We start from the raw sequence: 24,145 nt of genomic DNA, 5'->3' as shown, positions 1-24,145 counted from the left end.
AACTGTCTGCTCCATGAAATTTCCCAAGCCTGAAAATCTCCCTCAGTAAGCCTATTGCACTTCAGTGCCTCTACAATAGGCTTTTAAAATATTTTGCAGTAGGATTTCCTTTAAGAGAAAATATTTTAAGTAGGACACCAACAGGCCTTGGCCTTTCTATATCGTGTGAAAAGTGCTCTAACTCGATTCCTGTGCTCCAGCTCTATCAGATAAATTGAAGGACCTTTCCCTTTTCAGCAGAGCAAAGTTGCCTTTAAATGGGCCTTGCTCTTTTTTTCTTTTCTGTAATGCATTTAAAGTAGCTGATGTAGAGTCACATAATGGCTCTGAGATAGTATTGATAGCAACATGATGTATGGTGCATTTGGGCAGGAGATGAGCACACCCACTGGAAGACTGTTTTGATACAGCAAACCATCCATCTCTATTTATTAAAAAAACCTGAAGTTATTGGTCTTTCCATGATCTGGCAGTCTGCTGCTGACAGCAACTGCAAGAGGGCATGCTTTTGACATGGACTGCTCTTGTGCTAACTTTTCAGCCCCTAAGACTTTTACGTTGTTTCTGGAAAAACATACAGATGTGTTTTAGTGCTACAACCAGACTTTGAAAACATTTTCCAGCCTCTTATTAGAAAGCCCAGATCAAGTTAATTATTTCATATATCTGTGCAGATCCACCTGTAACAACTGCGTCGGGTAACTGCTGTGTGATGGCAATTTTGGACTCTCTAATATGATCAGCACTCAGGGAAAACTTACTTGCTTGTTTACTTTAAATAAATATGCCTAGACCTGCTTGCATATCTGAATTTCATACAGCAGTGAGAAGGTTTGCTGAGCTCATGGTGCTTTGGGCAGCACGTGCACACTCGTTCTGTCCTCTTGAACCGAGGCCAAGAGGTGCGGGATATCCTGAGGTTTGGGATTTTTGGCTTTTCAGCTTTCTGGTTGCTGAACACTTCCTGCTCCCTTAATCCAGGCCCGTTCAGCCTGGATTCGGCATTTCCTTTCCCTTTGAAAGTGTAACTTTGGGACCAACCCCAGAATTTCATTCTGTATGGACAAGAAGTTTGCCTTGAAGTGGATTGGGAACTGACAGGGCCCTACTTGCAAAGTTACAGTGTGTGTGCCAGAGCAAAATACATCATCAGGGCACTGCCACTTTGTTTCTCGTATTTTATTGCTATTTCTCATTCCAGGTGTTTGCAGCTCTGTGTCACAGAAGAATTGGAAGTGCACTGTGCCAGCAGCAGCCCTGGGAAGCAGACTGGTACATCCTGGTATGATTTTAGTAGTGTTTGAAGATACAAAGAGCAGGGAGGGGCTTGGAAGGTGAAAAGACTGCTATGTTTTGGGGGTTTTTTCCTTGTGTGAAAATTTATTTTCATTTAAAAAAAAAACCAAGAAAAAGAATTATACTAAATCTAGAAGGCTGACTTTTGGCTTGTGGCTGAACACTATTGACCACTAGAGCTGCTGTCTGGTTAAATACTTGCATCATGTCATCTGGTGCTTATGACTCACCATCTCTAACTGTTTTAGCTGAACTTGAATTGTTTCCACTGAAGGCAGTGCAAAATGCATTTCCCTCTAGTTTTGTTCCTGTCTTCAGGTTCATTCTGGATTTGCTCATGAGCTACTCCTGCCTCTTTCCTTTGTGCTCAAATCGATGCAAAGGCTGAAATGCTGTGATGATCAGATTTGTTTTCTTTTCAAACCTCTGCTCTTCCCAAATGCTCTGGTAAATCTTTCCCATGATTTCACTCCAGCATTTCCCCCTGCTCACCCAGGCCTCCTTGCTTCATGAAGTTATGCAAATATTTCCTTGCTTAAACAAACATTTTATATTGACTGGAGTAGATTTTTACTCCTAACTTCATCTGTTGGCAAGAAGATCTGATGAACCTTTTCCTACTGTTGCAATTCATCTTGGATCACGTGTTTCAGACCCCTTCCAGAGCAGGAAAATATTCTGTGTTCTCACATCCAAGACTCTTTCCTCTGTCCTTCACTGATTAGAAATCCCGAGGTTATCTTCCACCGACTGAACATTACCTCATGCTTGGCTAAGAGTGTGCACAGAGATTAAAATGGTGAGTTACTGTGTGTAAGATGGTCAAAGGTAGAAGAGTGGAAAACCATTTCAAATACCTTGAATTGAAATAAGGTAGACTTCTACCACTGGAAATGGGAAGCAAAGTGTACACAGGGACACTTACTGCGGAATAGAAGGCATGTGTTAATTTGATTACAAATCCACAACCCCCAACACAAAGTTTAAAGGGAAAAATGGAATTCAATGCATGTTTGACCATTTCCTTAAATTTGAGAGTTGCTATAAAATAGAAAGGATACTAAAGAAGGCATTGGAGGCAAAAATCCCACAATCCAGAAGAACCCATCCTAAATCAGAAGGTATGAGAAGAGGCAGTGAGAAAACAAGCTTTTCCCCTTTACCTCTTAACGTCCTATTATACACATGACACACTTGCAGCATTTTCATTGGGACAGCAGAAATTGTGTGTTGCAGTGCCTGCTTTAAACTATACTTGGTATTACAGGGAGCCAGGGGTTCAAAGCTTGGATTGCAGTGCTGGGATCCAGGAGGGGCTTGCTGCAGCAAGGAGAGGGAGGGGAGGGAGGTAGGCCTCAGGAACTGTACTTCCTGAGCCAGTACAGTTACATTCCCTGTGGTCACATGCTAGCTGCTAAATAATATTAGACAAATAGACACCTTTTTCCAAATTATGCAAGGGTTTGTTTCATTTGTGAAGTTTAATAAATACATTTGTATCAGGAAAAGTAACGTACTTACTGTAGTAGAGATTCTATTTACCTGTTTCTAAGTGGCAATGACTACAGCTTTATTAGTTTCTAGAGTCTTATTAATTGTTCACGCGATACTGGTACAGCTTTTTTCAAATTTTCACATTACCCAATAACTTTTCCTTATCTGGCATCTGAGTCACTGAGGAGGCTTGGCTTCCGTTGGCTGTGCTCACACCTGCGACACTGGAGGCCTTGTTATCGCCGTGTTTATGTGCCTCATTCTGGTTGACAGCATTTTGGAGTGTGTTAAACAGGGCAGAGTTGGATCCCACTGCATTTCCTTATGTGTGCCCTTTCTAGATGGTAAAGCTTGGAATATGATTCAGTGTGGCCTGTGTCTGGCTCTGGATATAATGTGTAAGGGGAAAAAAAGACTTAATTTTGCAGAAAGAGGTGGGTGTGTCTGAGCAAGATTGTGCTTAAACTAAAAGCAACCCATTTCAATGTCAACTGCTCTTTTTTAAAACCACTGCATAATCCTTAATGTTTTCTTTAATGTTGTTATTCTACACTATTCCATAGGTGCATTTCCACATGCATGTTATGAGCAGCTCACTATTCCCTTCGTGCACCTTTGAGCATGTGTGGAATGCTACCTCAATGGATTAGATTCAAATCAGACCTTAATAAATAAATTGGGACATTTTAGCAAACCATTTGATTCTCAGTCCTGCAAAGGAAGCCAGCTGGGTGGATCCTGTGTTTTTGCTGAACTGAATGTGCACTTCTGGGACAACAAGAAATGCTGGACAAAATATTTAAATTTATGCCACGATCTGCATTTCTGTCGGTGTTTTCTGAGGTAGACACAACTCACTGTAAGACAGAAGTGACTGTTACATGTTAAAATGCTGACACAGTGGGATTATGTTCGTGCTTTATTTTGGCACAGACAGTAAATTCCATTTGCGTTGCAGTTACTTTTCCTCCTTTCATCTGACACGCAGCTGGATTGTGCTTGTATGGCTGAGGGAGCAGGTCTGCAGCATTAGATGAAACAGCTCATTCAGTGGCCATGCAGACTGATCCTCCTTGCTCTCGCAAACTGGATATCTTCTCTGTACCTGGGTTGGTGAAATGGTCCTGCTGGAAGACGTAAAGTAAACCTTGTCATCACCCCAAACTCTCGCCATGCTGACAGTCTGGAGCTACAGCCCTTACACTCTGTTCCAGCGCTGTGCTTGTTTTGCTAACCTGGCTTACTTGGAGGCTAACCCAGATCGGCTAATGAAATGCCTGCTTTTTTAACTAAATGTCTTCTTTTCAGAGTTGCCCTTTAGTGCCGGGATATGATCCCCTTCAGATGAACGGGAACTCATTTCTATATCCATTTCATCAGGAGGGGCCTCGAGGACCTGCTGAAGCCTATCTATCCACATTGTAATTTTTCTGTTAAAACGTTTATGACGACTAAGAAACACAGCAGTAATTACACCCGTCCATGGCGTAGCAGGGATGGAGGAGCGAGCCCCGGGGCTGTGCAGGGTGCCGCTGCCCGGCCTCCAGGCGGTCCCGGGGAGGCGGCCGTGCCTCGGCTCCCGCCCCGGGTGGGGCTGGCCCGGCCCCCGGGTGAGGCAAGAGCCGGGGCTGGAGCGGGTCCTGCTCCCTCCTCCTTCACTCGGTGCTCCCGCTGGCTCGGAGCGGCTCAAGCAGCGGCAGGAGGTGAGGGGCGCCGGCGGAGGAGGCGAGGCGGGCGGGCGCCCACTGCCCCTCGCTGTCCCTCCCTGTCGCTCCCTGTCCCTCACTGTCGCATCTCTCTTTGCAGATTCGGATCGGCCCCACCCGGAGGATCCCAGAGATGGCGAAGGTGAGGAGGGCGGCAGCCCCGGGCTAAGGCGGCCCCTGCCCTGCCGCTCCCGGGACATCCTCGTCTTATCCGTCTCCTTTTACTCCTCACGGATTGAATTTTTGGGCTCCCTTGAACCGCTCCATCCCCAAGCTGGGCAGACGCGGGCGGGCGGGGGCCGGGGATCATGTGAGGCGCGCGTCAGACACAACTTTTTTTTTTTTTTTTTTTTCCGCCAGTTTCCACTAATTTGGCCAAGTTTTCGGTACCCTGTGTTTATAGCGCGCCTGGGTGGAGACTCTTTCCACTGAAAGAGGAAGGAGAAAAAAATACTGCCGTGGCAGCGCCTAGCGGAGGCTCGGGGCTCGGTATTCCCGTCCCCAGTTTTCCCATACCTAACATTAATTTTTCCGGAAGCCTTGGAGCTCTCGTGCAGTTCTTCGTTTGATATTTTTTTCCTTTCGTTGCTGTGGTTTGAGCCTGGATGAAGGCATGGAAAATGATGCGGACTCCAGTGTGTTTGTTTCCATAGTTGCATCAAATGCATACGCTCTGAAAAGTAAAATAGGAGTTTAATGGCTTGTTTGCGGGTTTGGGAGGGCTGTAGGAAGTGAAAGCAATTGAAGTGTATGAGTGCTTTCACAGAGGTCAGAGTAATTTCACTTAATGAGTGGAGTGATTAGTGGTGTTTTAATGCCCCCATGAATGTTAACTCATATTCTGGATATAGTTCTGAAGAAAGAAAGGGTACTGCTAGAGAAAAAAAGCTTTAAATAGTATTCTTCTAAATCCTTAAAGTTTAGTTTTGGTGATTTTTTTTTTTTGAGGGACAAAGCAGGGATTTTTCTTTCTTTAAACAGCAGTCCTGGTCTGTAGGATGCCTCTTAAGAAGACAGGGACCCCTACCCATGGCAGGGCGGGACATCTGACCAGATGGATATACTTGGACAATAAGCCTTTTATTACAGAATATGTAGCATTGCTTATAGGCTTAAAAGTAACTTCTTTTTAGTAAAAGTATGAACATTTGCAATACTCTTGTCCGTTCGACAGACACTCCAACTTTAACTCTGAATCTTTTTAAAAGGAATATTTCATTCTTCAGTAGTGCAAACCAGTTAGTCTTGTCTTCACATTGTAGAATTTTCTATTGCCTGAGGTGACACCTGAGGCTGGGTTTTCAGCTGTGGTGGATGATGGTAGGTTAAAGTCACTGGAACCCTGAGGTCTTGTACTAGGTGGGCCTTGTTCTCCAATTTCCACGTTCAGAGATGTTTTTTACTTCAGTAGTATTCTTTGCCTGTGCAGTTAGGCAGCCATGAAAGGCTGGGAGTGTTAAAGCTTTTTAGCCTAATTTTATAAAAACAAAAACCAAAGTGAAGAGGAAACTCTACTCCTCATGGCAGGTGTCTTTCTAAATGTTGTTGCGTCATGAAATAGTGGCAAGAATGAAAATGCCCATTAATCATGAAATGTTGAGTGTCAATTGGCAGAAGCCCTTTATGTGCACAACTAAAGGTTCAGAGTTCACAAAGGGCTGCACAGCACCGAGTAGTGAAGTCGAATTTAGTCCAGATGCATCACTGAAGAATAAAATCTTTGAAGAAGGTGAGTTATATTTGGAGTCTTGGTCACTGAAGTCCTTGTTCTTGCTCAGTTCTGGGAAGATTTTTGTTGGTTTTTTTTTTTCCCGAAGACCTGGGGAACTTTGTGTGTTCCATGTCCAGAACAAAAAGGGTCATTCATTTTGTAGGAAAACTACAGCATGCTGTGCTGTGCTGCACAGACTGGTCTCTCCATGGCCATGTTTTTCTGCTTTCTTTGAAGGAACACTAACAAGCTGCCTTTTCTCTCACATCTGTATGTGCAGTGCTCTGTTACTGTATAGATGAGCATGGTACCATCTCTTCCTGCTCAGTGAAAAGCTGGGAAATCTACCCTGTGTTTGCTAGTTCAGAAATCTGGAAAAAGAGCAACAAGCGTATTTTCTGCTTGCATGCTGGGGGCTGATCTGTTTTGGTCTGCTACTCCCATTTTTTTTTTCCTGACTGTGGACTTGGGAGTATTTTGTGTAGCCATTTGTGAACTGCCAGGAAAGGATCCCTCATTGCTGGTGAAGGTGTGGCCTCTCTGTGCTAAATCTGGAGTTCCTGTTCTGCCAATGTGCACGTGTGACTTGGGAGCACAGGAATAGTATTGCCAGCTCCAGCAGTGCTTCAGGGGATTGTCTCACATTCCAAAGTACAAACACTTTTTCAGCTCTGGGCCCTAAGCGACTCTCTGGCTCTGTTGAGGTTATTTGTGAGGACAGGTTCTTTGAGTGGTTTTGCAAATGTCCCTCCGTTGGTTCCTACCTTGCTGCTGCTGCTTGCTCTTCTCCCATTCTCCCACCCCCTGCCTTCCTTTTTTGTTTTTGGCTTCCCTCCTCCCTGTCTGTGGTATCTCCATGGTGTACTGACTCAGAGTTCAACACAGATGTTGTGTAATTACGTTTTTTCTCAGGAGTTTAAATTTAGTGGGGCAGATGTGAGTATAGTCTGCTGACCAGAGCTTACTCCTCCTGTTTCAGTGGGCAATCTGAAGCATTGCTGGACTTAGAGAGGTGTTTTGTAGAGATGTCTTTAGAGCTGTGCATTTCCATCCACTCACAATGTAATTTGCATTGTACTGCCCTCGAAATTTGGGTGAGAATATAATGAAATAATGGGATATTTCTTTTGTGATGTGAGTTTTAAAGCACAGATTGAACTGGGATCTCTGTGTGGTCTCCAATGGCCGCAAAGGCTTTCAGCTCAGCAGTGAGCACTGCGTTGTGTTTATCTGCAAGGTGGCTCTTCTTGTGCAAGAGATCTTGGGACAAGCTTCCATTTCTTCTAGCATGTGACCTTGTGGGCTCTTCTGTCTGCTGAAAATAGCACACCTTCTCTCTTTGTCAACCTGTGTGCTGGTAAATATTCTCCCTTTCCTTTCTTGCCATTCCACAGTTTTCCTGTGCTATCTTGTAAACAGATAGCTGCTTTAAAAAAAACCCACAAAACTCTCATAACACATTCTCTGCACTAAACACTGGGCTTTGCAGCAGCAAATTTTTGAGATGCTGCTTTTGTTGCTGCAGAACAGCCTTGTGAAAGGAGATATCTCTTTATCTGTGAGAAGTCCAACTGATAAGATCTTGCTGTGATGGGTACAGAGCAAGGATAGAGGAAGAAGTCTGAATCAGTTCAAGTATGGCCTTTGTTTGCTGATATGAATGCTTTGTATTGAACAGTGGCTAAATGTGGAATCTTGTGGGTGGGAAATATTTTGTGTGCTTGGTGAGAAAAATTAAAAGGAGCCTCGTTAAGTGGCTATTGTTGATCTTGCAGATAATGCTGTTGCCAGGTTATGTGGCCATATCAAGTTGTCTCTTGGGAGAAGTTCACCTAGCTCTGAGCTCCTTAGAAACAGTTCCTCGTCACCTGACGAGGTATCTTCTCCTTCTGCAAACTTTTGCTAGAATAGAATTAAACAAAAATACTAGAGAAAGTGAATATACTCATTTGAACAGGCATAAATTCTAAAGCAAGATCATCTCTTGCTTTGGAGTCTTCTTTTCCTTCTTTTTTTCCCCCTCTGCCTTTGCTCTTCATGCTAATTTGGTCTGTCAAGGGGCTTTGTTGATCTCATTGGGAGGTGTCTGGAGAACATATAAGCTGCTGTGATTTCTACTTTGAAATCACAATTTGCACTTGCACTACACATGATTCCTTAACAACAGTCAGTGTATGAGGGAATGTAGACAGAAAAGAATGTGGGTCAGTTTTGGGTGTTACAATCTTGTGATACACTTTCTGTGGAGATCTTGTGTGTTGTGTTTCTCTTTGTATTTAACTGCCCAGTGTAGGGCGTTGTGATTTATTAAAGGATGGCTCCAGATTACAAAAGGATTTATATCAGACTGTGTTTTCCGCATTTCATTGATGTGCTTTGAGTTCTTTTGGATGGCAGACTTGGTAACCAAAGGAAAAGGGACCTGTAAGGCAGTAGTGTTATTGTGTATCTATTTACATAGGTGGCAAGGAGCATTTTTAGATATACTAAAACCAGATAGATTTTTCTAGAGGTGAATAAAATATGAAGTTTGTAAATAAATGTTAAGTAGATGTCTTTCATTTCATCATTTTTCATATTGGGTTAGGTGGCATAGCAGTTGTGATGCTGCAATCCATCTGCAAGAGCCAGTTTGCTTCAAGAAAAGTTTATATTCTACTTAGTGTTGAAACTGTGGCTGAGTTGTCTTGATAAATGAGTGTCTGGCTTTTGTCAGAAACTCTTTTGTATGGATCTGTTATTTTGCTATAAATGTCTGGTCTGTAGCTCCTGTTTCAGATTTGCTGTGACCGTGAGTTGCCTTCAGTGGTTCAGTCAGTGATGATGGTGTAGAACAGGTGCTTGCCCTCTCTTTCTCTGGCCCAAAAGTGCCACGTTTGGGAAGGAGGAGACGGCTCTTCCTTCCTGGTACCCAGGTGATGTGGATTTTTGTTATGCTGGATGGCAGAGCTGCAGCACTACTTCTGGCTTGCAAGAGGGGTGTGGCTCAGGTTCTGATTGTGAGGGTGATTGTGGCAGGTAGGGAAAAATCAGCCGAGTGCTGTTCATCAGAAGGGAATGCCCGGAACGCAAACAGTGCTCAGGCACCAAGGAAAGTCTCCCAGACTTCAGCTGCACCAGAAGATTTTCAGGAGCTATTTATCAAGCTTGGTGTGTGTTGAGGCTTTCCATGCAGTGCTTTTGAAAAGAGAGTTATGAAGGATTGGGAATAGTAGTGCAGAGGTAGATTTAATGTAGCATTTAGTGTTCACACATACATTGTCTACAATGACCACAGAGGAATGTTGGGCCGTTAGCACAAGACTTAGGAATTGTGAAGAGGAATTCCACTTGCTTGGAACAAGATAAGCAAAGGAAAACTTTAAGTTAAGGATCAATAACTCCATCCTCTGAGGCTTGTTGACATTGGTGATTTCCAAAGGAGAATCGTGGTAGTTCTGTAATATTAGTTATGTAAAGATGATATGAAACAAAACAGTGGGAAATCCACTCGTAAATAACCCCATGCTGGCTGGTGTGGTAATAAAGGAGGAGGAGGGAGAGTCTTTAGCTGATTTACCAAATTAAATTCAATTTATAAAACTGCATCCCAAATCCTTGAGATTTTTTTCACAGTAACCTTTGGAATTAGCTAGGAAGATGACAATTAATACATATTGCTCTGCCTAAATTCGAAGTGCTGCCTAAAAACTTGCTTGTAATGGGAAAAGCAGAATGTTTCAGTGGGATTGCTGCACCCTGAGTTAAACTGGGTATTGGAAAGCATCTACCAAAAAGAAGCTTGTTGCTGTTAAACACTGTGATACTTTGTGTTCTGATCTGCCAAAATACATCAGAAATAAAGGTAACTCATTACTCTGCTGCAGTGGGAGGGGTGGGGAGTCTGCTGGCAGTGACACAGAGGTGGTCTGAGAGGCAGGAGCACCTCGGGACAGTTTCTGGTTCGTTCTCCCTGCTCTGTTCTCTCTGCTCCTCTGTCTGACCTGTCTGAGTACATTGACTGGAGAGCAGGGCAGGGAGTGCCTGAAATTGCTGACTTCAGGAAGGGCTGTAGCCCAGAGGCCACATGGCTCTGCTGCCTGTGGAGTGATCTGGTGCCAGGCTCAGGAGGTGTCTTGGCACTTCTTTTCATGCTCTTTCTAGAGAGTGGAAAAGTGCCCTGCCTGTACTGATTGTTACATTTGGACAGCAATGCTTACAGGAGATTTCCCTTCTTCAGCTGTTGGAAAAACCTTCCTGTTCCCCCAGCCCTTTTGACCACTGCTTGACTCTATGTAGTTTATAAATTAACTACTGTGCTATATACATATATATGGTATATAGGTTCCTGAACTATCATATTTAAGTAAAGGCAGAACTTTTCCATAAGGGTGATGAGTATCCTTTTGTGCTTAATCCAAAGAGAAAATCCCTGAGGAGCCATGTTCCATGGAAACCAAGTGGAATTATTTTTGTTTGGACAAGCTGATCCTTATGTTTGAACTGTTATTTCTCTTTAGCTGTAAACTAATGTGGCTGAGTCACTTGTATAAGAAGTTGCTTGTGTCAAAAGTAACATGATGAAAAATTGAAAGCCACTGCAGAGTTCAGTGGGTCTCATTTGCAAGGTGGTAGAAAAAATCAGTGTGATGCTGCTTGAAAGTTCCAGTAGGTTTTTCTTATGGACAGGAAGTTCTTGTTTCCAAACTTGTCTTGGATCTTTGTGCAGCTTTCCTAGTGTATGTGATTTGTGCAACTAATTTTTCAAGCTACTTTAGCAAATGATAACTTGTTAGTAATTTTCCTGCACGCAGTTTCCAGTGTTGTAAATACCAATTCTGCAAACTGTTGTCATGTAAATATACCCAAATTTAACTGGAGTACCTCTGAGCAAAATTGTAGTAGGACCTTTTGAGGGAGCTGTGTTTAAATACCCACAGGCTGCAATTTGGCCAGATAATTGCAACAAAAGTGCTATCAGCTTTGGACTGTGGATTCAAATTTGGTCTGAGCTCATGTATGGAGAACTGCAAGATGTGATATTTTATTTCATGGCTTTTTCTCTCTCCCCTTGACCCCTTTTTCCCCCTCTAGAACACGAGAGGCACCGTGACAGCCTTCTCTCCTTTTGATGCCAGAGCTGATGCAGAAGCTCTTCGTAAGGCCATGAAGGGAATGGGTAAGGATAATTTGTATTTTACAAAAAGGAAAGGGCTCTTTCTCCTCCAAAAACATCCTTTCTGAACTCATTTTTTGATCTTAGTAAATGAGAGTAAGGCCTGTGTCTACATGCCATGGAATGACAACCCCAGGAGTGCACTGGTCTGGGCGTGTCCTGGTTTTGACTGTGCTGCTCTCAAGGATGTTTATTTTTAGCTTAGAATGACGGGGGAAAAGGTGGTTTGCACATTCCCCATTAAAAAATGGATACTCCATAGGCTTTTCAGCTCAGAGTTTTACAGCACAGTAGCTCGACTGTGGATTTACAGGCAACAGCTGTGGAGAATTATGGCAGTATGGTAGAAACTGCTTGGAAAATCTGCAACAGCCTCCTGGGTCTGGAAGTGTGTGAGCACATTACAGATCCCAGGAAAAAGAATACAAGCACACAGCAGGAATGCAGACTAACCACTGGTCTGTAAACTCACACTGTAGCTTTCTGGCCCCAAACTCCCCTGTGAGAACAAATCCTGATTTGCTGCTTTCTTTGGAGCCACGTCTGGAAGGAAGTGAAGGAAGGGAAGAAGATACATGTGATACACCTCAGCCTACAGGCAAAAGTGAGGACTACCTTGCAAGCTATTGTATATAAAATGGGTAATAGCTCCACACTTCTGTACTCTGGGCTGTTTGGGGTTACTGGACTGGGTTTTGCTGGGAGCTGGCAGATTGTTGGTGAGCCCAAAGCTTCTGTGTGGAATACAGACTGTGACTAAATGTTGCTGTTAGTGCCTGGAGCACAGTCTGACACAGAGACTGATGGAGAACAAACAACACATAGGTCCTGCTGTCATATTTTTGCAACAGCAGAACACCCAACCTGGTGGCTCAGCTTGGGTTATGGTGACATTTGTTATTTAAATGCTTCTGCTGTTTGTCAGTAGGCTGTTGCTTTCACAGCGTCTTCCGTTGCCTTTCGAGTTTGTGCCACTGCTGTTTGTTTTTTAGAGTGTGTTTTAACTCTTTGTGCTTTTTAACTTCAGGGACTGATGAAGAAACTGTGCTGAAGATCCTGACCAGCAGAAACAATGCTCAGCGACAAGAAATTGCATCTGCCTTTAAAACCTTGTTTGGCAGGGTAAGATGAAGAAAATACGTCTGGAAATGAGCTGGTTGTGGCTTAAGATGATTACTTAAAACTGTGAGGCACATTCATCACGTGAATGTGTAACACTGTAAAACATTCCTTGAAAGCAAATATAGTTTTGCTTCTGTCTCCCCCTCTTCTCCACCCTGCCATATCCTTAAAAGAATCACAATGTGTTTTGGATTTCCCCTATGCCCATGTATCCTTTTCTTCTGCTTTCTTTGTTTCAGTTGAGGTACCAATTAAAACAAAAATGTGTCCCTTGTGCTTTTTTTGCTGTGTCTCCAGAGTCTCTTAGCTTGCAGACTCACGTGCACCCATTTAAAATGGGTTAGTCCTTGTTCATTACAGCACTGTTTGCTCTGATCTAGGATCTCGTAGATGACCTGAAAAAGGAACTTACTGGCAAATTTGAAACGTTGATGGTGTCTTTGATGAGACCAGCATATATTTTTGATGCTCATGCACTGAAGCATGCCATCAAGGTAAGAGGAGGGAGGGGAGTTAATGTTACATGAAATGCTTGTTGCTCTTCTGGTTTTTTTTTTTTTGGGGGGGGGTTGGTGTTATTTTTTTTGTTTGTTTGTTTGTGGGGTTTTTTTTGGAAGGAACTTCTGGCTGCTAAGGGGAACACTAATAGAAGTAGCTTTTTAAAAAAAAATAGGAAAGTTATGCTAACACCTGCTAATGCAATCAGTTGGCCTGGTTTCTTTTTCATCCTAATAACTCAGAGGTAGTTTAGAGCTAGAGAGTGTTTTGCCCTGGTGGATTGCAGCACAACTCCAAAATTGATGGGCCAGTGTACTTGTGTAAATTGTTGTCCACCAAAATTGTGAGCAGTTATTATCTGTAGTATTGAATGTGCTTTAAAAGCTGCCTTCAGTAATAGAGAGGGAAGTGTTGATAGCCCTGTCAGGATTACCCTTCTAACACTTCTCTTTGACTGAATGCCTTTAGTGCCTTTCTGTGCAGACCAGGTAAACAAACAATTTACAATATGGATGTAATTTTCTTCCATGTGCTTTTTCTTTTTCTTTTCCCCTGTATGATATCAGCCTGTGGAATTTCAGGAATTGCATGTCCATGAATTATTCACAGAATTAATCTAAGTAGAGGCCGTTGAACTTGATTAGTGTAAGGTAGTGCTTTGTTGAATGACACTTCCACGTAAACTCCAAAGATCCTTGATGCCCAGCTGGTTAATATGTAGGCTTTAGTCAACTGTGCAAGCAAGTGCTCATGAACCTGTGACCCAGCAAATAGTAGCTCAGACAACAGAAACTTCAGTCCTGGACATTTCTGTGATGTCTTTATGTGCATTGGGGGAAGGGGGGATGACACCTGACAAAGAAACCGATAAGGGCCTTGTCGATTAAAAGAAAAAAAATTGTATTTCCAAGTTCCTCTTATTGATTTAGGAGTCACAGACTGAGAGGGAAATGACAGAACAGATGGGCGTAGGAGGGAGAATAGAGATAGTGGAACAAGAGTGGTTTTGTTCTTGTCACTTACAAAAAAAAAGATATTAAACACAGGATCACACGATTTCAGAGAATGTGCCTGCCCAGGAAAGGATGTCAATACTGGCTGCAGTTCAGCAAAGGGGGGATAACAGAAAAGGAGATGTGATAGAGGACTTTTGTACAGGATAACTGTGAGCATTAACTCTGTGCTGAAGGTTGAACCATCAATTTTCACTGCTGCTCCTTAGATTACAGCTGATGTAACTGTGCCTGCCTCACCTGGTGAGTAGGCACATTCTTGAAACAGTCTGTGTTTTGGAAATGATTCCATGTAACCTGGCAGGCTTGTATTTTGGATGGCTTTGTGTGCAGTTACATATCTTTGCATGCAGTTAGTATTTGATGCTTTTCTTACAGGAAAGGTTGTAAATAATGCACTGAAGCAAAAAAATGCCAGGTATTGCATTTCAGTGTTGCTTTTGTGAAATGACTCCTTTGTAAGCAAAAGAGCAATGGCTTATTCATACAAAGTAGAGTCAGACTTGTTGGAACAAGATATTGGCTTGGCTTTTGTGGATTTTATCCTTGTAAAAGTGAGAGTGTCTGTTGTGTCTGCTGTAATTAGAGTGCAGCAGCCTAAACTATCTGGATTACCAATTCAGTGTGTTCACAGTGGAAGAGAGGGTTTGTTTAACAGCACAGTTCACAGAAGGGTGGGGATCATTGCTGGGTGGCTCTGTGTGTATCTGTACTGCCTGATGACAGATGTCTGATGACAGACAGCACAGGAACTAGAGCCGAGATGGAAACTTAACTCTCTTCACTCACTTCTCTGGATCTCATTGACTGTGGCAGCAAAGAACTGAGGCCGTGCTTGAACATGGAAGGGCCCATCTGAGTCTGCAGCAGGGAGCCTTTGCTAATTGTTGGGTTGGCGTCGAAAACAGTCAAGCCACAACTGGAAGAAATTCTTTTCAAAACCTCCACAATACACCAGAAAGAAGAAAATATTTTTTCTTTATTTGGTCCAAGTGCATGAACTGATGCTTGCTTTTGATTGCCAAAGGAAACTTGTGTTTCCCTTTTGCTATTCCATCAACTTATTGATACTTGCACCCCTGCAGGGAGCAGGAACCAATGAGAAAGTGTTGACTGAAATTCTTGCCTCCAGAACACCCGCAGAAGTGCAGCAGATTAAACAGGTTTATCTGCAAGGTAATTTTCTGTATAAAATAAAGGGTCTCCCTTCAGTCCTCCTAATATGATTGTAGCTCATCTTTCACATAAGTTCTATCTGTGAACAGATGGATGTGTTCAATAAGAGGGAATTCTTCCTGCTGTGTTGCAGAACTTCATATTGAAAGAAACTAAGGAGAAAACTAAAAGAAATTAAATTGTAAAACTAAAATAGTTTTTATTTCAGGGCTATGAGCACAGGTTATGGTGTTTTGTGCTTTATAGTTAGAATTCTTTCAAAATGCATTTCTTCAACCCATTATATTCATCCTTTTGACTGAAAGGTGATTTTTAGTAATTGGAAACCAGAAAAGTGGGATTATACAAAAAAACCAGAAGTGATTTTTTGCCTTTTTCTCAGTGTTCTATTCAAATGCATTTGTGCAAAAGCAGGTGCAACTATTTAGCTGCCCACGGGAGTGCTTTTACCCTGTGTTTGTGGGGTTGTTTTTTTTAAGGCAGTGTTTAATTCAACGTATTTCTTTTACCTTTATGCAGATTCCTGCCACACAAAAGAAATTCTCATGGCTTAACAAATTTTGAGCCCAAACTCAGAATCTCTGAGGGCAAAACTTATTAGTACTAGACTTGTCTGGGCTCATGGTTTTTGTACAGTTGAGACTGCCATATATTGACCTGAATATAAATCTGTATCCTCAAGAGCTGAATCTATGCATGTCACCTTTAAAATATTTTGAGTAATCTGCTCCTGATACTAGGGGTGAGGTGCTCTGTTTTCACCTCTGATACAGTAAGGTTGTAGGTGGAAGCAGAATATGTCCTGGCTGTTAAAGATGTTTCTGATAGATGATTCTACAAGCTGTGAGTGTCAGATGAAATTTTTGCTTTTCCTTGCTTTCTCCTCAAAACAGCAAGGAAGCCTGTGGGGTGGTGAATGGGTATTGCTCTTTTGCAGAGTATGAGGCCAACCTGGAGGACAAGATCACAGGAGAAACATCAGGCCATTTCCAGAGGATGCTGGTGGTCCTGCTGCAGGTCAGTGTCTTGCTGTGTGTGTGACTGTCACTTCTGTGGACACGTGTCACTTTGTGCTTTCTAAGCTGGGTTCTAGATAGGCCTGGTGATAGGCAGGGTTGGAGCTGAGTCACTTCCTCTGACTCGCAGGGTCAGTCTTGAGCTCTGTTATGAGTCATTTCCATACCACAGAACTGAACTGTTGCCCACGGGTGTAGCAGATGCTGCCACGTGGGGTTTTGAAGGCAAAATGGGAAGAGAACATTTATTTCCTACAGACTTGTGCAAGCAGAAGGGAGAAATAAGGTGATTTTGGATTAGGGGTTGACTTCTCACAGTAACTCTTACAGTCTGAATATAACAGGTAAGTGTGCTTCTGACTTAACTTTCAATTCCTCAATTTAACACCTTTTAAAAATTCTCTTCAGGCGAACAGAGATCCTGATGTTGGAGTTGATGAGAGTCTTGTTGAGCAGGATGCTCAGGTGGGTGAATGACTTTGGTTTTGGGGCATTTCTACAGGTTATCTTGCAAAGAGGGTATACAGCTAGAATTCAAATGTGAGAGAGAAATTAAGATTCTCTGTGTGTGTTAATATGTTTTCCTGTGCTTTTATAAGTTCTGGATAAAAGAAGTGTGAAAATCTGAAACAATGGGATCAAAATTTTTGGCACATCTTGTTCTGCTTACTATTTAAAGAGATGCCTGAATGAAACAGTGATTAGGTCACTGGAAAGGGAGAGTTATAATTGCTGAGGTTTTGTGATGCCGAGGGACCCGCTGCTGGAAAACTCAGAGCCATAAACAGCTCATTCCTTAATATCTGACTTGAGCTGCTCTCTGAATTTAATCCACTGTCTGTGACTGCTCTCCAAACCCGTGCTCTGGATGAAAAGGAACACCAGCAGCTAATTGGTGTCCTTGGTGCAGTCTCTTGCTGGGTGCCACTTGGTTTATTGTTAGTTGTAGTGATGGTCAATATTTCACCCATTTGGTTACAACTCTCTTAATACACATTTCTTCTCAGTTATTTCTGGGGTGGACGTTTTGCCCTCATAGATTGACTGTTGAAGTGGAAGAAAATACACAGGTTGTTCAAGGTGACAAGGAGTAAAAGCAGAATATTAGATCAATAAAGCATTCCCCTAATAGCCCAGCAAGATGGGGAGACAGACTGGCAAAATCTATTTTACTGGCACAGGCCTGTCCTTTGTTACTTAAATTCAGAAAGCATTGTTCTCCTGCTATTAATTTCCTGTGGAAATTGCAGCTTGAAAATTAGTGGGGCAAGTGTTTGAATCATGAACTAGACTGCTTCGTGAAAGTGTCAGTCTTGGGAGGCAGATTCCTTTTGGCCTCTTTAATTGAGTTGAAATGAGCATCTAAATTTAGGGAGCACCACCCCTAAATGTTGAAAGAGTCCTGGGTTTCTAAATGGTCTCTGTGGTTTGCTGTGTACATTTGGCTTGAGCTGAGACCTTGAGTCAATGGACTTTACATTCACTATCCAACAGAGCTGGAACAGGTTCAGTAATTTTATAATTACTGTTGCCAGGTACAGATGGTCAGAATTGAGGTGCATGACTGTGCAAATGTTAGACTGTTTTTGACTTTTCAGTGTTTTTCTTGAGTCACATGATATTCTGGAAAGCATTGATACATTAGAAGGCAAAATTTTTGCTCAGCAGTGATTTTTAATTTTTTGAGTCTGTGATTAATAAATATTAATTCAAAGCAGTTGGGGGACTTTTCTGAGAATGCCTGAAGGAGAAAGTTTAACTTTTTGGAAAAGATTTTGTGAATATCACTTCTTTAAAGTTATGCAGTTGAAGTACCCTTTGGGTATTGCCCAGTGGCAAGACAGGTAAAAACTTAAAGTTCACATAAAATGTCATTTACAACTTGTAGTATCTCTAAAGAAATGTTTTCCTGGAATTTCTAAATGCTGTGCTGGGACTGCTCATTTGCTACTGGATGGAGAGTGCTGGTATTCATTTAGAGAACTTAGCATATATTTTTTGAATTAAATATCCTTACAGTGAGGGCTTTAATAGCTTTTTCCCCTCCAAGCCTATTTTACTCTGTACAATTGGTATTAAAAAGAGCATGGAGAGTCACAAATGTGGTTTGAATAGGGTTGGTCTTTACATCAAGAATTACTTGCCTGCAGAGCAATGAATGTGCTAAAATAATTAAATGATAAAAGTCTGGCTTCATATGACTAAGAATCTGTTTCTGAATCAATCTTCCCCTCCATGCTGGAAAACTTCCTCCTGGGCCAAGTTAGCCTGGATCTGCCATTGAAGAGTCCATGTGTGACAAAGTTTTCCTAGTCTGATTTAAAAAGGGAAGGAAAAAAAAGGGCAGAAAAAGCAGTATTGGGAATAGATTTTATCTGCTGTATTATGCCAGTTCCAGAAAACTTCAGGGCTTTGTGCAGTCAGTTTGAGGGCCTTAAGCAGCATTACTCATGTAAATGCTTTCACAGTCAATTCCAGATTATTTCTTTTATTTCTAAGACGAGTTCAGTGCTTGGCAATTTTATTCTGTTTTTTTCCCCTCCAGCTATAGCTTATTAGTAAGTTTAATGCTCCTTAGAGTGAGACAAATGGAGCTTTTCCACAGGGTGTGTGGACACATGACAGATGCTGTTGTTTTGATCTCTTGAATTCCCAACAGGTCTTGTTTAGAGCTGGGGAGCTGAAATGGGGAACAGATGAAGAAAAGTTCATCACCATCTTGGGAACCCGCAGCATTTCCCACCTCAGGAGGGGTAGGTGGTGTGGTTCCTGTGTGCCTGGAAAATTCTGCCTGAAAGCCAGCTCACGTATAAGTGCATAGTTCTATTAGCTGTTAATAAAGAGACAATACTTTTTTTTTCCCCTGCTCCTTATCCATTCATAAGTCTGTTTGACTGGGATGTTTAGGCCATTGGAAATAAAGGTGCAGGGATGTGTTGTGTGCTAACCATCTGGGAGGAAACTGGGACAGAGAGAAGAATGAGTGGATGGATAATGACCCCTAGATGGCATTATCCTGCACTGGGGAGGGACAGGGAGGAATGCTGGCCATGCACCTGACTGAGGACACTTTGTGTTTTGCAGTGTTTGACAAGTACATGACTATTTCTGGCTTCCAAATTGAAGAGACCATTGACCGGGAAACCTCTGGTGACTTGGAGAAGCTGCTTTTGGCAGTTGGTAATTAAGTCTTAATAGATTTAGAACTGGCCTTCTTTGCCTACTGCCAGGCCTCTTTAAATGGTAGTTGTTACAGGAAGTGGCATGAAAACATGGTTCCTTTTGGAAGTTAATCACCTGGGGTCTATTTTGGTATCTAGAGAATAGGCCTTTTATTCCTCCTTTATCAGAGGCTGAAGGGGAGGTGGTGAACTGCATGTGAGACAAAAATTTAGGGTTCCTGGCAGCTCATCTAGGACAGTGTGGTGGTAATTTGTATCAGGGAGTAGAATTTGACTAGGAAAGTGTCTTTTTCATTAGAAATAAATGGTATATTCTAACTCCCAGAACCCAAAGAGCTGTAACAGAGGAACAGAGCAGGTGACAACTGGACACTTAATTGTCCACACTGCAGAGAATGACCCAGTAACACACACCTTGCCTTGGCAGTGGAGGGTTGTCCTGTATTGAATAACAGTCAGTAATTCAATCATTTGCCTTTTTCTCAGTGAAATGCATCCGAAGTGTGCCTGCCTATTTTGCTGAGACTCTGTATTACTCCATGAAGGTATGTACATGTTTTCCATCTCCTCCAGCTACAATTCCTCTCCCTTTTGCTTGTCCTTAGCTTCTTTCACTGTAAGTGCCAACTGGATGCTGTTGGCAACTAAGTATCTGCAAATGGTTCAGGGCATGCAGATCTGAGAGATGATACAAACAATTCATAAGGTTTACTTTGAATTCTTCATAGGTATGTCAGACTGTAAATCATTTATGGTCTCATCAGCTGTTTCTTTACTTGATGCTGTTACGTTAGAAAATATCTGGTGACATCACTGGGCACTTTCAGCTGAATAAAGTCTGCAATGTCTTCAGGTGGTGGATGTACTGAGGAAGTAAAGACGACCAAAACCCAAACTGTAAACTGTGCAAATGAGTGCTCTTTGTTTTGGAGGTAGTTACAGACTGAAGGCAGAGTTAGCTTTGAAACATGTTTTAGTTACTACCCATCCTGTTTTGAGAAGGCAAAAAAACTCATCAGGGAAAAGGAAAGAGGCTTAAACAGCTACAAGAGTTTATGCAGGGGAATCACATTAGCAACACATCTGTGTTTCTGTTGGCTTGGCCTTCTCTTGGATGGGAAGAGATAAGCAGGGAAAACTGTATTTTTAACTCCCAGTGGATAATACTAATTAAAGCTAAGGTAGGTAGTCTGTTGTTTTCAGGCAAGTTCCCAGCTCCCCTGAGGAATTCCTCCCTTACCCTTGCTGGAAAGCCTTGAGGTATGTTTGTCACCAGATGGTTGTGTTGATGAGGTGTCAGCATGAGAATTAGTGATAAGACACAAAATGATGGCTTAATTTTTAAAAGTTGCTTTACTGCTTTTATAGATACCAATGTAAAATAGGGTTCAGGTGAAAAATACAAACTATTATACTAGTATGCTGAGCTGTATGAGGAGAATTGCTTTTTTCTTATTTATTAATTTTTATTTTTTAAAGAATGCGATTTTCCTGGAGGGTTTAGATTCTTGTACACTTTTATTATGAGGAGCCTGATGAACGTCTGCTGATGAGATCCCCAATTAATTTTTTTAAAATGAATAAAAATCATTAAGCACTTCAGATAAGAAAGCTCTTCATCAATTATTACTTTGGCAGAGGAGTTTGCACTTCTAATTTATCGGTTTGGCATGACAAAGTTCAACACTGAGCAGAGTTTGCTTTCATGATTAGGTGGGGCAGAGCTCGGCTTTTACGGGATTCTAATGTCAAATCCTACTCAGAAACCACTGGACTCATGGCATAACTTCTGAGCAGCCTTAGGGCATTTTTAGGTGTAATCCAAGAATATTGCACCCAGTCCAAGGATTGAGTGACCCTGAAGATGATCGTGGGGGCTCTGCCAGGTCCTTCCCTGAGGTGCATGAGCAGGTCAGCACACGGACATTTGTATCGCTTCAGCTTGTGTGGAGTCTGCCTTGTCTGAGCACAGGGGGCAGGATTTAGTCTGCCCAGACTGCCAGCACAGGAACTTGAAATGCTTGAAGTAATCGAGATGAATAAAAGAGTGGAGCATGTTTGTGTGGTTGGAAAAGGTTTATAAAGTTTGCCTTCATAATAAACAGCTGAATGGTCCATGGAACAAGTTGCTCTGCTGTGTCTTGCTGTACGATGCTACATGTTTTGTATTAGTCACTGTTAGGATTTCTGTGCCCCATTGCAGAACTGACTGTGGTTCTGCAGTCTCAGGGTACATTGGAAGGCTGATTTATATGTGATGCTGATTGTGGTGATCAGTTCTCCTGCTGTGTAACCTTGGGACTGGGTTATTTGGCATGTATCTGGGCATTCACAGTTGAAGCCTGTGAAATGAAACATGAAATGAGAGGTCTGAATACATGGCACTTGACAGAATTGCAGGGATTAGAGCACCCTGCAGGGTCAGTCCTCTGTTCTCCACATTGCAGTGTGAATGTCTTGTGATACTGTCCCAGTATTCTCTGTTTTGGAGCTGGGATGTAATACGGACTTGATTTGAGATGCCACTTGTTGCTTTCTTGTTGTACTCTGGTTGTTTGTAATTGTTGTTTTGTTGCAGCTGCCCAGAGCAAACTCATATTTGAATCTTCTTGAATCTCTTCTCTGCAGGGGGCTGGCACTGATGATGACACCCTGATCAGAGTCATGGTTTCCAGGAGTGAAATCGATCTGTTGGATATTAGGCGGGAATTCAGGAAGAACTTTGCAAAATCCTTGTATCAAATGATTCAGGTAAAATGATTGTTCTGTTGTCAGGGAACACAGGGGTGATTGAGGTGGCATTGTTGTCACAGTGTGTTTTCTTGGGAGGAGGTGGATGTGAGTAGAGCTGGAATGAAACATTGAACTCAGAGTGATGTGGTGGGTCTGCACTTTTGGCAAGCACCACATTGCATTGTTTAAGCAGGGGACACTTCCTACGGGAAGCTAAAGGTTTCCTTCCAGTGTTCACTAGGACAGATGCTGTGGGTTTCTGAAATGACAATTATTCATACACCCTTTTTAGCTGCTGCTTCACTTCCTTCTTCTTGCGTGGGTGCCTTGTAGTCAGTGCTTCAGAGAGGATGCTGGCTTCAGAGAAATGACACTGGGGCTGGGAGTCTGAATTATTGTGAGGTTGAAGTTAAAATCTTGGGTTGTGGTGTGGAACCTTTGACACCATTTCCAAGTGGAAAGCATTTCACTGTGGAACCAGTCTGAATCATAATCTCCTTTGAATGATGGAAAGGAGCAGGAAAGGAAAGAGCCAGCGAGGAATCCAGAGCCAGCTGTTGCTGCACAGTTGAAGCCAAAATGCTTTTTTTCCCTAGGATTTTCTTCTTGTTTTATTTTTAAGTGCTACTTTTTACAATTTTCTGTTATCATTCCTGACATTATGCTCCCTTGATTAGGCTGGGTGGAGTTGCTTTTGACACTGCCAGTCCTGCCCACACAGCTGTCCTGTGGATTTTGTATCAGAGCTTCCCCCTGATTGCCGGGAGCAGGGCTGGGGCCTTTCTAAGCCGTGGCAGGTGCACTTTGCTCATCAAATGTGTTGCTTTTGGTGCTGCTTTGAGGCTTCTGCTTTGGACTTCCTCCCTGCAGATAAATGCATTTGAATAAACCCTGGGCAGCTCAGTCACAGTAAAGCTTTTGGAGGTTTTTATGTTTCTGAAAGTCTGTCCGTGTAAATGTACGAGAGGCAGAGGATTTTCTCGTGTCATTCCTGAGTGGAGAGTCATCCCTGTGGATTTCCTGTGGGTGTGCTGTGCTAGGGCCCTCCTTGGCTGGTGTGTGTGTTGGTGACTCACAGTGACTGCTCTGTGTGTTCACAGAAAGACACGTCTGGGGACTACAGGAAAGCCCTGCTGCTGCTCTGTGGTGGCGATGATGAGTAACGGGGACACCCAGGATCTCTTGTACTCCAGCTTTGCACCCCATAGTTGGCATGTCTACCTAAGTTTTTATACCTTAATGCTTTGTGGCTGCTTGAATTTATACTGGCATTGCACTTATTAGGAATGAGCATATTGTTAGCCAAGTGATCCCTTCTTCCCCACATCCCAACTTACAGGAGTTTCAAGTGCCTTTGGTGATATGAGAGCCATCTTCATGGAAGATGGATGCTGAGGACCAAGTTCTTTGCAAGTGTTTTTGCTGTAATAGGAAAAAGTAATCATGTATTGCACTAATTGTTTGAAGATTATCCTTTTTTGCATACATTTCCACCAAATGTTAAGCAGGTTCTAACATGACAAACAAAGCAAAGATATCCTTTGTATGTAATGTCTGAATGAGTTTGCTGAACATAATACAAGCAATCATTGGAAATCTAAAGGACCAATAAATTTTTCCCCTCTTATCACGGTTGTATGTGGTTTTGAATCTATTTTCCCTTTCATATGATATCACTGCTCCAAATTGTTGGTAAATATTTCCTACTGTTTTTCAGGCTTCTAAGGACATATATGATGTTTTGCAGCTCTTCATCTTCCTGTCTAGCCTAGTATACGGTGGTGCTGCTGTTCAGTGTAGCTGGGAAACCAAATTACTGGTGCTTGCTGGGCATTGCATTCTCATTTTGTGCTGCTTTGTCTCTCTCTTCTCCGAAGCTGGGGGAAGGAAGGGAAGCTGTTGCACAGTGCCAGAGTAGAGCAGATGCTGCGTTGTAGGACCAGCCAAAGATTTCTGGGATGGAAACAAGTGAAGAAGAGATGGGAAGATAGTGATGAGTCCTTCAGGGATCTTAGATGCCAAGAGGATGGCTGCAGCACCACT

The 24,145-nt window shown here is 42.5% G+C and overlaps 1 protein-coding gene across 4 annotated transcripts in view; it reads left to right on the top strand.

Moving 5' to 3' along the window:
- ANXA5 (annexin A5) overlaps positions 1-23,733 on the top strand; it is a 37,773-nt gene extending 14,040 nt beyond the window's left edge. For 3 of the 4 annotated variants that reach the window (XM_017825174.1, XM_017825177.1, XM_017825176.1), the window contains exons 2-14: positions 1,202-1,282; positions 4,597-4,638; positions 11,281-11,365; positions 12,390-12,484; positions 12,865-12,978; positions 15,081-15,171; positions 16,109-16,188; positions 16,596-16,652; positions 18,847-18,940; positions 19,272-19,367; positions 19,856-19,914; positions 21,998-22,120; positions 23,203-23,733. In XM_017825174.1, coding sequence (XP_017680663.1) covers positions 1,202-1,282; positions 4,597-4,638; positions 11,281-11,365; positions 12,390-12,484; positions 12,865-12,978; positions 15,081-15,171; positions 16,109-16,188; positions 16,596-16,652; positions 18,847-18,940; positions 19,272-19,367; positions 19,856-19,914; positions 21,998-22,120; positions 23,203-23,265 — 1,080 coding nt within the window. In that variant the 3' untranslated portion in view covers positions 23,266-23,733. Of the gene's footprint in view, positions 1-1,201; positions 1,283-4,388; positions 4,494-4,596; positions 4,639-11,280; positions 11,366-12,389; positions 12,485-12,864; positions 12,979-15,080; positions 15,172-16,108; positions 16,189-16,595; positions 16,653-18,846; positions 18,941-19,271; positions 19,368-19,855; positions 19,915-21,997; positions 22,121-23,202 lie in introns of those variants that run through there. The other variant, XM_017825175.1, reaches the window with a different exon arrangement.
- The last annotated feature ends 412 nt before the right edge of the window (positions 23,734-24,145 follow it).

Source organism: Lepidothrix coronata, unplaced genomic scaffold (assembly GCF_001604755.1).
Source record: "Lepidothrix coronata isolate B3197 unplaced genomic scaffold, Lepidothrix_coronata-1.0 Scaffold116, whole genome shotgun sequence".
Taxonomy (NCBI): domain Eukaryota; kingdom Metazoa; phylum Chordata; class Aves; order Passeriformes; family Pipridae; genus Lepidothrix; species Lepidothrix coronata.
The sequence above is the reverse complement of the archived record's forward strand: the minus strand, read 5'-3'. Positions and strand labels throughout refer to the sequence as shown.